This window comes from Diabrotica virgifera, chromosome 3 (assembly GCF_917563875.1).
Source record: "Diabrotica virgifera virgifera chromosome 3, PGI_DIABVI_V3a".
NCBI classification, from domain to species: Eukaryota; Metazoa; Arthropoda; class Insecta; order Coleoptera; family Chrysomelidae; genus Diabrotica; species Diabrotica virgifera.
In genome coordinates this window covers 150,446,345-150,460,045 of record NC_065445.1, presented here as the reverse complement: position 1 = coordinate 150,460,045, position 13,701 = coordinate 150,446,345, and the positions used below count along the sequence as shown (strand labels likewise).

The 13,701-nt window shown below is 36.3% G+C and overlaps 1 protein-coding gene across 1 annotated transcript in view; it reads right to left on the bottom strand.

The window, feature by feature from the left end:
• LOC126882102 (GTPase-activating protein) overlaps positions 1 to 13,701 on the bottom strand; it is a 317,689-nt gene that overhangs the window by 165,162 nt on the left and 138,826 nt on the right. Inside the window, exon 4 of the mRNA XM_050646950.1 lies at positions 8,228 to 8,553. Coding sequence (XP_050502907.1) covers positions 8,228 to 8,553 — 326 coding nt within the window. The remainder of the gene's footprint in view (positions 1 to 8,227; positions 8,554 to 13,701) is intronic.

Sequence of the window (13,701 nt, the reverse complement as noted above, 5' to 3'; positions counted from 1 at the left end):
AATTTAATGGTAGAAGCATATAATTTGGACCACATATACTACACATATAAACGTTCAAATTTAGATACGACGCCATCTCAGTTTTTGTTAATTTTACAAAAATGGCGGGCATTCAAAATGGCGACTATACATATGTGACTAATAGCACGATAACTTTTGAATGAAACGTCAGATTTCAACCAAATTTGGTATATAGGTTCTTTTCTTGATGAGTAATATCGAGGTTTTGAACCGGAAGAATCGGTTTACCAGAATTTGTATTTTTACTGTTTTTTATGTAATAATATGTTGTTTCTTTTTCAATTCTTTCACCCTGTATATATAATTTTTGAAAAAGGTAACACCATTGAAAAGAGTGTAAATATATTTTTTAGGAAATATTTTGAACTTTTCAGTTGTGTTAATTACCATTTAATAAATGCATAACGTATGTTCACATGTCCCTATGGGCGGCAGATTCATTTTGAATGCCAGCCATTTTTGTAAAAGACTAAATCTGAGACGGCCTCATATCTAAATTTGAATCTTTGTATGTGTAGTATGTGTGGTCCAAATTATATGCTTCTACCATTAAATGCACAATAATTCTTATATTATTATTTGCACGAATCTAACCTACATGTGAAGATAGGTTATGCATGTATTAAATGGTAATTAATATAACTAAAGAGTTCAAAATATTTCCTAAAAAATATTTTTACGCTCTTTTCAACGCCGGTGTTACCCTTTTGAAAAAATAATATATACAGGGTGAAAGAATTGAAAAAGAAACAACATATTTTTACATAAAAAAAAAACAGTAAAAACACAAATTCTGGTAAACCGATTCTTCCGGTTCAAGACCTCGATGTTACTCATCAAAAAAAACCTATATACCAACTTTGGTTGAAATCTGACATCTCGTTCAAAAGTTATCGTGCTATTAGTCACATATGTATAGTCGCCGTTTTGAAGGCCCGCCATTTTTGTAAAAGGAACAAAAACTGAGATGGCCTCGTATCTAAATTTGAACCTCTATATGTGTAGTATATGTGGTCCAAATAGTATGCTTTTACCATTAAATGCACAATAATTCTTATAATATTTGCACGAATTTGCCGCATATAGGTACATGTGAAGATACGTTTTGCACTTAATAAATGTTAATTAACATAACTAAAAAGTTAAAAATATTTTCTAAAAAATATTTTTACGCTATTTTTAATGGCCGTATTAACTGTTTGAAAAATCAATATATACAGGGTGAAATAATTGAAAAAAAAACAACATATTTTTACATACAAACCAGGAAAAACACAACTTCTGGTAAACCGATTCTTCCGGTTTAAGACCTAGATCTTATACATCAAAAAAGGAACCTATATACCAAATTTGGTTGAAATCTGAAGTCTCGTTCAAAAGTTATCGTGCTATTAGTCACATATGTACAGTCGCCACTTTGAATCCCCGCCATTTATGTAAAAGGCAAAATCTGAGATGACCTCCTACCTAATTTTGAACCTTTATATGCGTAGTATTCGCGGTGTGCAAGTACTTGGAAGGGAAACGAGAAACGACCGTGCGCGAGTCGCGGATAAATACTATCTTAAATAATTCATATTGTCAATTGAAATTGTCAAATTGACGTATATTTCATACCTTCTATCATTGAAGCAGAAAAATTATATATTGCTCCACAATATTGATATGATATGCAATTATTATATAAAGGTAAATTTAATTAATTGTATTTTGCTTGCAGTACTGCATTTTAATAACTAATTTTATTTACTACATATAATTGTTTACGTTTTGATAGCATAACCTGAATCTTATTTTTTCTTCTTGTTATTTTTTTGGGCTATGGCCTTGACAATTATCCAGTAACCAGGACTAATATAATTGGACAATATAATTAAAAGTGCGAATAAAGTTGCAGAGCGTAGAAATAGGGGTCGCTTTGCCGAACTTGCACGGTCCCAATATGTGGTCCAAATTATATGCTTCTATCATTAAATGCACAATTCTTATAATATTTGCACGAATCTGCCGCACTATACGGAGCTTTACCCCACTAATCAATCACCCTATATAATGAGCAAAGTATTAGACGAATGGGATGAAGAAATCACTATAGGAGGCAAAAAAAATCAGTAATCTGCGATACGCAGATGACACAGTTACACACACACACAGATGACACACATACTAGCAGCCAACTTAGTTGAAATGACTACCACCACCGAACAGCTAGGCCGGATAAGCAAAGAATTCGGACTGCAGATCAACACCGGAAAAATAAAAATAATCATCGTACACAGGGCAAATAACAATCTCCCGTACATAAACCAAGTGGAGAATTTCGAAGTAGTACGCAAATTTGTATACTTGAGCTCCATGATAATCAACAATATCAATAGTTTCTCAGAAATCAAGCATACACTAGAGAAAAGTCCGAACAATAACAAGGAAGACTAAGCTCAGATTAGTCAATGTCCTTATTTTTTTCCATTCGCAGCTGAAACATGGCCCTCAAAAAAATCTATAGAAATAAGATCGAAGCCTTCGAAATGTAGGTCTACAGAAGAATTCTACGCGTGTCCTGGACAGCACACAGAACCAACCCGTCATTTTTGGAAGACCTTAATATAAAAGACAGGCTATTAAAAACAGTGAACCGAACGTACCTAAATTACTTCGGCCACGAAGAATGGAGACTATGTAACTATTGATAGTAGAATATTAAAGGTATAGCCGCAGACCAAGGATTCGGGGTATGAAGCTAATACTGGAGAGACCACACGACCAATATGGTAGCGCAGTCTTCGTCAGACCAGATATCGACGTAGCATCCACATCTCTAACAGATCAAAATGACATCGAGATCCTCACAGTGGAGATAAACTCCTGTACAGTAACGTCAATCTACAAACCACCAAACGCTGACTTTGCTTTTGAGGAACCGAATAACTTTCAATCACACCAAATCAAATTCTTACTGGGTGACTTCAACTGTCACAGTGTCGCGTGGGGTTACAACGAAACAGATTCCAATGGCGAAGAACTAGAAAAATGGGCTGAAAGCATGAACCTAAAACTTATTCACGATCCAAAGCAGCCTGCGTCGTTCAACAGCGGAAGATGGCGCAGAGGTTACAACCCAGACAATATATTTGTCAGCGACAGAATTGGAGACCAGGTGACAAAAATCGTTGGAAGCGCCCTCCCAAAGACACAGCACAGACCAATAATTTGTCTTTCCAACGCGGCAATCAGATACGAAATTGTTCCTTTCAAGAGAAGGTTCAACTTTACTAAAGCAAAATGGGAAAAATTCTCTGAAACATTGGATCAAGAAGTTTCCCAGCTAGAACCTTGCCCTGATTCATACGATAAATTTGTAGAAATCGTAAAGCAAGTATCACGGAAATTTATCCCTAGAGGTTGTCGAACTGAGTACATAGCGGGGCTCAATGAAGAATCTAAACCCCTAATTAAAAGATACGAACAGCTATATGAAGAAGACCCTTTCTCGGAAGCGACAATACAGGCTGGGGAGGAAATGTTACATGCGATATCCGCCAACAGAACGGAAAGGTGGTGCAAGCTGGTCACGAGTCTGGACATGAAACAAAACAGCAGACGTGCCTGGAAGCTGATTCGGAATCTTGGCAACGATCCCGCTGCTCCGACAGTCAACATGACAGAAGTCACACCCGATCAGATAGCCCATCATCTTCTAATGAACGGTAAGACGACATCAAGAAAGAACAAGGTGAGAGCTCAACGGAATATCGACGAAGAAAGAGATGTTCTAGGTACCTCTTTTTGTCTAGAGGAGATGAGAGGCGCGATCCATCAAATGAAAGATAATAAAGCGGCTGGCCTGGACGACATACGAACAGAGCAAATAAAGAACTTTGGACTAAAAACCGTAGAGTGGCTCGTAAAAATGATGAATTGCTGCATCCGTACATTACAAATCCCCAAAATCTGGAGAAAAGCTAGAGTGGTAGCCCTCTTAAAACCAGGGAAGGATCCGGCGGATACAAAGAGTTTTAGACCTATATCTCTCTTGTGCCACCTTTTCAAGGCCTTTGAAAGAATGATACTGAACCGGATCACAGAATATGTGGAGACTAAAATTATTCCAGAACAAGTAGGATTCAGGCCCGGAAAGTGCTGCTGCAGTCAAATTCTTAATCTCACCCAACATATTGAAGATGGTTTTGAACGGAAGGAAATAACAGGAGTAGCGTTCATAGACCTAACTGCCGCCTATGATACAGTTAACCATCAACGGCTACTCGCAAAACTCTACGAAACTACAAAGGATTTCCGACTAACAAGGTTAGTGAAATGTCTCCTCCAGAATAGACGCTTCTACGTAACGCTCCAGTCCAAGAACAGTCGGTGGAGGGACCAAAAAAATGGGCTACCACAGGGAAGTGTCCTCGCGCCGATTCTATACAACATACACACCAACGACCAACCCATACACCAACAAACAAGGCAATTTATTTACGCTGATGATACAGCGGTGGCAGCTCATGGAAAAACCTTCAATGAAGTCGAAGTGAAACTGACAGATGCCCTGGGAGACTTAGCTCTATACTATGATAAAAACCATCTGAAACCCAATCCCACAAAAACCCAGGTATGTGCTTTCCACCTGAGAAACAAGCATGCCCGAAGGTCGCTGGAGGTGGAATGGCGTGGTCAGATGCTGGAACACAACAAGACGCCAAAATACCTTGGCGTCCGTCTGGATAGAACTCTGTCTTACCGATACCACTGTCAAGATGTCAAGAAGAAAGTAAGTGCCAGAAATAATATCATCCGCAAGCTAACTAATACAAAATGGGGAGCACAACCACACACTCTCCGCACTTCTGCCTTGGCATTATGTTTTTCGGCCGCGGAGTTTGGAGCACCAGTATGGGCAAACTCTGCTCACGCAAAGAACGTCGACGTGGCTCTAAATGAAACGGTCCGTATAATATCGGGTTGCCTGAAACCGACACCTATCGAAGAGGTATACCCCATTGCTGGAATTGCTCCACCACCTATCAGGAGGAAGGTCACGTCAGAGGTAGAACGGAAAAAGCAGGAGACGGACCGAAGACACCCCTTATATGACCACCAAACTCAGCCAAGCAGACTAAGATCTCGGAAAAGCTTCCTGAAAACATCAAGATCCATCCCCGAAGCGCCAGAGACGCGCCGAATACACCTATGGCAAGCGTCAGCTACCGCGACACATTTTCCTCCCTCGGAGGAAATGGCTGCTGGACACAATTTACCGTATCCGACTTGGAAAGCGCTAAACAGACTAAGAACCGGCGTTTCACGTTGTGCTAGTAACCTGAAAAAATGGGGATACCAGGAGGACGATACCTGCGACTGTGGCGCGGTTCAGACCAGCCGGCATCTACTATCATGCACAGAGATGAGAGAGACCTGCACAGAACAAGACTTAATTATAGCAAATGACAGGGCCATCTATGTGGCCAACCATTGGAAATACAGAATTTAAAGTTGTTGGTGTTCCGGACACGGAAAGTAAGTATTAAAGGTATAAATCCAAAGACATTGAGGAAGATGTCCAACAAGATGGACAGACCAAATGAAGACTCTGCTGGGAAAATCATATGAAGCAGTGCATCTTTTATCGGGTGTCACCACGCCATGAAAAGGACTCAAGCAATAATGAGGACTCAAGAAAACTTCTTCTTCTTCTGGTTCCTATCCATTTCGGATGTTGGAAATCATATTGGCAATCATAACCTTGCTCGCTGCTGGTCGAAACAGTTCCGTTGAGGTTTTCTTAAACCATGTTCTCAAATTCCGCAGGCATGATATTCTCCTTCTGCCGGGTCCTCGCTGACCTTTAACTTTACCTTGCAATATGGACTGCAACAGGGAGTAACGGTGCGTATTTCTCATAACGTGTCCCAGATAGTGCAATTTTATGCGTTTGATGGTAAACACAATCTCCGGTTCCTTCTTCATTCTTCGTAGAACTTCCTTGTTCGTGATTCTTGCTGTCCATGATATTCTCAGCATTCTTTTATAAAGCCAAATCTCAAATGCTTTAAGTTTTTTAATAGTGGTGTCTGTAAGCGTACATGCCTCCACTCCGTACAATAACACATAGAAAACATAACATCTCAAATGTCTCATTTTTGTATATAGGGATATGTTGTGGCTTTTGAAGATGGCGCTCATTTTGTTAATGACCGTTCTTGCTTTTCCTATGCGGCACTTTATACCCTGTACATTGCTCCACTGCTCATTTATAATAGTTCCCATATAGCAATACTGTTTTACGAGCTCTATCTGCATTCTATCTATCTAAGAAAACTAGAGTAAATAGGGTCTATAGCAATGGGAAATAGCTGCTCAGGACCGACAACAATGGAGGGAAATAGCGGAAATTACTCAATAATTATATAAAATATTGCAAAAAATACACTTTCTGCAAATAAACTTTTATTCCATGCCTAGATTTTGTGTCACATTGGAACTACTAAAAATCGGTTATCTATAGCAAAAAATAGAACTTGACTGACTTAGCAACATTTTGCGCGCCTGTGAGTAATAATTATTGTTTTTGATGGTATAATGTCTAGGGATGGCGGTTTTTGACAAAACACCGGTTTTCGGTTATACTGGTTTAACCTGGCTATTATAACCGTCTAAAAAACCCGTTGCAAAAACCGGTTTTGATTTTTTTAATCAATAGCCAATACCCATTAAGTTACAATGTTACATTTACATGGCACTTTAGTTTGCGATACTCCATTAAAATTGATATAAATATTAATCATATCGATACTATCCAAAGAATATATCGATATCAACATAATCAATCGATATATAAACGGCGGCATTGGGATTGTACTCAATTAGGATCGAAAATAGAAATCCGTCATCAGTGTTGTCAAATCGGTTTCGGTTTCGGTCAGCTTAAAATTTCCTGACCGCGCCCTCCCCAAATTTCCCCATGTTTATTTCCCTCCTGAATTTATTATTTTTTCCAGAGGTAGTAACTTATCTGGTTTTTCACCGGTTATTACTGTAGAAAGAAAAACCCGGTTATAATCGGGACAAAAAAACAATAGGAAAAACCGATTATTGTAGAATAAAAAACCGGCTTTCGGTTATAACCCGTAGATTTTTCCCATCCCTAATAATGTACTTCCACTGTCATACTCCCCACGACTGTTGCCGAAAGTTCTCAGAACTTTCGAAAAACAAAAATATTGATCTGTTGTTGTCTCTTAAGAACGTGTAAGATAGTGCAAACAAAAAGTAGCTAATAAGTTAGACTCTATGTGAATGAAGATCTTCAATCACAGTGAGGTGATAATATTCCCATTCACGATATTTCGCTAGTTTATGTGGTTAAATATCGCTTGTTGCACCAGAAAACATCGGTTTTGTCCATGAACTATAATTTCGTAGTATTGCTGTCTTCTATATTATCTCGTCAATCCCCAGAGGAAAGTAGTCTAGGTTTCTTCGCGGGTTTCCATGTTTTTTTATCTTCTGCAGTACTCGCTTAGTTTGTCTTAACTATTTTTTGAATATCATGCAAACATAGGTAGGTTATTTGGTGGAAAGAAACATTGTAAAAAATCAATTACATTGCTCGATTAGGCATTTAAACCAAAGACAAAAAATGTTAAAAAACGACAAGCTCCGAAGAGATCACAATAACCAAAGGCAACCAATGTCATGACGGCAATGTGAGCTCCCATATAATTGTTAAGTAGTCTGTCTTTTAGCTTTATTTCAGTATCAAATCTGTTTGAATAGGTACCGTTTCTGTACATCCGACGCATCTTCATGGAAAAACTTATAGAACAAGCCAATGCCAAACAGCAATGACATCTCAAAGGCCGGCCAAAAACAAATTATTCCTTAAACGCTCAAAACATCGAACTGATAAATTCTACTCCTCGGGAAGGACTACGTATACAACTAAGGCTGCACCTACACTGGATCCGTATTTCTCCGATCCGATCCGATATCGGCCGACGTCGGACTGAGTAGCTTCTTCTATCGAACGTGTTTGGTTTCATTCCGATCGGGCTTCCCACTGCATTGTAGGCCCTACGCTTTAATACCTTGAGTTTGTTTTTCAAACCGACGTCGGACGTCGCGCGTCGGAGAAATACGAATCCAATGTAGGTGCAGCCCTAACTACCTGATAATGAAGTTACATTAATAAAATAATACTCACCAAGCATTTCGATGCGCTGAATTCTGTTGCTGCATCCCCCTGAGCTGCACCTTGACCTCCCCCAAGAACACATCGTCACCGATACCGGGCGTGTCGTGCCACATGGACACGTGTAATTCACAGATTTCCGCATCACCCTCGCACATCGAGTCTTTCCCCCCGTCAAAATTCGAGAACGGGAAAACTTCGTCGAACTGCGGACTCGTCGTTTTTTTGCGGACCTTAGTTCTTTTCGATATACTTTTTCCGTTCGTGTACGACACGCAAACTAACGCGTACGGATCGCATGAACCGTTCTTTAAGGTTAACTCTAAACAACGCACCACCTACAAAAAACAGAAAATATATCAGATAAATCTATGAAATAAATAAAAATAGGTGGACATAAAGAAAAAACATATACATATAATATTAGAGTAAATATTTGAATATATGTTGAATGTTAATTAAATATTATACACGAGCGGGACACCCTCAAAAAAGCGTTTAGTTTTCGAGATACTGACCACGGAGGGGTGAATGGCTAATTTTATTCATACCTTATATTTTCGTGGGTGCTGAAAACGAAAATGAGGTTTATTTTGAATTTTATGTGGGGGAACATTGTCAAAATCGCAATTTTAACTTAAAAATATATCGGTACCTGTTTCAAGCTTTTATTCTTATCCTGATAAAGCTTATGAAATTTTCATAGAAAAAGGTGCGGATTTGTGCATAGCAAAGTTTAATCGCAAAAGTTGTGTGACGAAGTGTAAAATTTAGCTTCTTAATCACGTTTATGTTAAAGTAGAGAGTACAAAGAAGTTTTCTGGTAAGCTTTAGGTCAAAATGTTTTATAGAAAAAAAAATAGTGCAACTTTTAATGTCGACATTAGAAATCCCCAATATAACGCTTATTTTTCGAGATACTGACCATGGGTGGTCAATGGCTAATTTTGGCCTTAGATTATGTTTTTGACAGTGATTAAAACGAAAATGAAATTTATTTTAAATTTTAGGTAGGGGAATATTGTCAAAATTGCAATTGTACCCTAAAAATAAAAAAAAAAATGAAATCACGTTTTTTTGCGCTTAGCTCGCTACAACTCTGGTCCGTTTTAATATTTTTTTCTGAAATTTTTACAGTATATAGCTCTAACATTTCTGAAGATAACGGTACCTGTTTCAAGCTTTTATTCTTATCCTGATAAAGCTTATGAAATTTTCATAGAAAAAGGTGCGGATTTGTGCATAGCAAAGTTTAATCGCAAAAGTTGTGTGACGAAGTGTAAAATTTAGCTTCTTAATCACATTTATGTTAAAGTAGAGAGTACAAAGAAGTTTTCTGGTAAGCTTTAGGTCGAAATGTTTTATAGAAAAAAAAATAGTGCAACTTTTAATGTCGACATTAGAAATCCCCTATATAACGCTTATTTTTCGAGATACTGACCATGGGTGGTCAATGGCTAATTTTGGTCTTAGATTATGTTTTTGACAGTGATTAAAACGAAAATGACATTTATTTTAAATTTTAGGTAGGGAAATATTGTCAAAATTACAATTGTACCCTAAAAATAAAAAAAATGAAATCACGTTTTTTTGCGTTTAGCTCGCTACAACTCTGGTCCGTTTTAATATTTTTTTCTGAAATTTTTACAGTATATAGCTCTAACATTTCTGAAGATAACGGTACCTGTTTCAAGCTTTTATTCTTATCCTGATAAAGGTTATGAATTTTTCATAGAAAAAGGTGCGGATTTGTGCATAGCAAAGTTTAATCGCAAAAGTTGTGTGACGAAGTGTAAAATTTAGCTTCTTAATAACGTTTATGTTAAAGTAGATAGTACAAAGAAGTTTTCTGGTAAGCTTTAGGTCAAAATGTTTTATAGAAAAAAAAAATAGTGCAACTTTTAATGTCGACATTAGAAATCCCCAATATAACGCTTATTTTTCTAGATACTGACCATGGGTGGTCAATGGCTAATTTTGGTCTTAGATTATGTTTTTGACAGTGATTAAAACGAAAATGAAATTTATTTTAAATTTTAGGTGGGGGAATAATGTCAAAATTGCAATTGTACCCTAAAAATAAAAAAAATTAAATCACGTTTTTTTGCGTTTAGCTCGCTACAACTCTGGTCCGTTTTAATATTTTTTTCTTAAGTTTGTACACGATATATCGCTCACTTTTTTGAAGACAATGGTTTCTGCTTTAAGGCGGGTTGACATTACTAGTGAATAACGAACGTGGCTCACGCTTGCGTATTTTTCCCGTGCTATTGTTAGATATTTTATTATCTATTTTCAAACTCAAGCAGTACATTTGTATTTATACATTGCATACGAATAGAAATGTACTGCTCGAGTTTGAAAATAGTTAATAAAACATCTAACAATAGCACGGGCAAAATACGTAAGCGTGAGCCACGTTCGTTATTCACTAGTAATGTCAACGCGCCTTTAAGCTTTTAGTCTTATTCTAGTAAAAGTTATAAATCTTTTAAAGTACAAGGTGCAGATTCGTGAATTGCAAAGTTTAATCGCAAAATTTGACTGACAAAATTTGAAACAGATTTTAAATCAAATTCAAAAATAAAACCTGAGTACAAAGAAGTTTTCTGGAAAGTTTTGGATCAAAATGTTTTATAGAAAACAAATGGTGCAACGTTTAACATCTCCGTTATAAATCCCCAAAATAATGCTAATTTTTCAAGATACTGATCATTGGTGGTGAATGGCTAATTTTGGTCTTACTTTATGTTTTTGATGGTGCTGAAAACGAAAATCCAGTTTATTTTGAATTTTAGGTAGGAGAACATTGTCAAAATCGCAATTTTGCCCTAAAAATAAAAAAAAAGTTAAACCACGTTTTTCTTAAAATTAAAAGTTGCACCATATTTTTTCTATAATACATCTAGACCTAAAACTCCCCATAAAACTTCCTTGAACTTTATGGTTTAACATGTAATCAAATAGATAAATTTTAAATTTTGTCACTTAATTTTTGCGATTTAACTCTGTAATTCAGGAATCTGCATTTTATTTTTAAAAATTCATAACAGGAACAGAGTTGTAGTGAGTTAAAGGTAAAAATTCGTTACTTCACTTTTTTTTTCATTTTTAAGTTAAAATTGCGATTTTGACAATGTTTCCTTACATAAATTTCAAAATAAACCTCTTTTTCGTTGTCAGCACCATCGAAAACATAAAATAAGACCAAAATTAGCCATTCACCTCCCATGGCCAGTATCTCGAAAAATAAGCGTTATTTTGGGGACCTATAACGTCTATATTAAAAGTTGCGCCATTTTTATTCTATTAAACATTTGTAACTAAAACTTTCCATAAAACTTCTTTGTATTTTATGTTTTAACATAAACGTGTTTAATAAGATATATTTTAAATTTTGCCTCTCAACTTTTTGAGATTAAACTTTGCAATTCACGAATCTGAACCATGTACTTTAAAAAATTCATAACTTTTAATAGAATAAGAATAAAATCTTAAAACAGATACCGTTGTCTTCAAAAAAGTGAGCAAATAGTGTACAAACCTTAGAAAAAAATATTAAAATCGACCAGAGTTGTAGCGAGTTAAACGCAAAAAACGTTATTTAACTTTTTTTTATTTTTACGGTAAAATTGCGATTTTGACAATATTCCCCCACCTAAAATTTGAAATAAATTTCATTTTCGTTTTCGGCACCGTCAAAACATAATCTAAGACCAAAATTAGCCATTCACCACCCATGGTCAGTATCTCGAAAAATAACCGTTATATTGGGGATTTCTAATGTCGATAATAAAAGTTGCACTATTTTTTTTTCTATAAAACATTTTGATCTCAAATTTTCCAGAAAACTTCTTTGTACTCTCTATTTTAACATAAACGTGATTAAAAGGCTAAATTTGAAATTTGGTCACTCAACTTTTGCGATTAAACTTTGCAATGCACAAATCCGCACCTTTTCCTTTGAAAAATTCACAACCTTTATCAGAATAAGAAATAAAGCTTAAAACAGGTACCGTTGTCTTCAAAAATGTTAGAGCAATATACTGTAAAAATTTCAGAAAAAAAATATTAAAACGGAACAGAGTTGTAGCGAGGCAAACGCAAAAAAACTTGATTTTATTTTTATATATTTTTAGGGTAAAATTGCAATTTTGGCAATGTTCCCCCACATGAAATTCAAAATAAATCTCATTTTCGTTTTCAGCACCGTCAAAAACATACAGTATGTCTAAAATTAGCTATTCACCTCTCCGTAGTCAGTATCTGGTCATTTTAGGGGTATCTCCCGCTCGCCTATTAGTTCATAATCAGTTGAATATCGGGTTAACCAATGTCTTTAACGTCAGTCAGAAGGTCATTGAATATCAGTTGAATGCCAATTAAACGTAAGATGAAGATTGGATTATAAGGTGTTTACGATGTCAAGTGAACAAAATGAATTTATTGGAGGCGGAAGCAATTTCATGTTGAGCACTGAAATATACAGAAACATGTAACAGATCACTCTCGGTATTTGTCCATGTGGACAAGGGTATTGTTTATTATAACTTATTACAATCTAACGCATCTTACTGGGCACTACTGAAGTACAATTGGTCAATTCAACGATTTCTCAATAAACGCCAATATACTGACGTTTAGAGTTTAGACGATAACAGAAAACACCAAGAATATGATAATTGACTAGACATAATTAGACCTTTAATTAGATTTTTATCTTGATCGTGATATATTCTTGTTTATTTTTGTGACCAAGTATCAAAGATCATCATCATCCAGCCTCAAAAGTCGACTGCTGAACACAGGTCTCCTCCTCGTGACTCCAACCCGTCTATCTTGCGCCGCTCTCATCCAGTTTTTATTTTTAGCTTTCTTAAATCGTCGGTCTATCTTGCAGGGGGTCGACCGACGCTGCTCTTGTCTTCCCTCGGTCTCAATTCTATAATAGTCCAGGATTACTAGGGCTATCTTCTCCCGGTAAGGGTGGTTAACCCTTATCCGAGGGGTGGAATGATTAATAGTCGTTTCACTGTTGAAGTTGTTTTATTATACTCGCATGAGTACAAGCTGGTAGCAACCTACGTAACGTCGTCTCGCGGAGTGTAGATGACACTATCTTTTAATGTGAATAATCTTACATCTAATAAAATAGAATGACGAATGTGGAATGTGTAATGAGGATTCCCTTATTACGTTTTGGTTGTATAAATATATTTAAAAGTGCAAAGTCAGCGTCGACCCTGAAAAGTGTTTATAGTGGCTGTATGTATAATTACACCTCACGATCTAGGTCAACAATGTTTATGTAACGAAAGAAGGTTGGAATTGTTTATGATGACATTTAAATAACCGAAAGAAATTAGCGTAGATAATTAAAGGGTGTTTTTAAAAGATATCTAATGAGTACAGATGAATTCTTGTACACCTTTCCCTTCTAAGAATTTTCTGACTACGGGCAGAAAATTTTGTAAGTAGTGCTACCA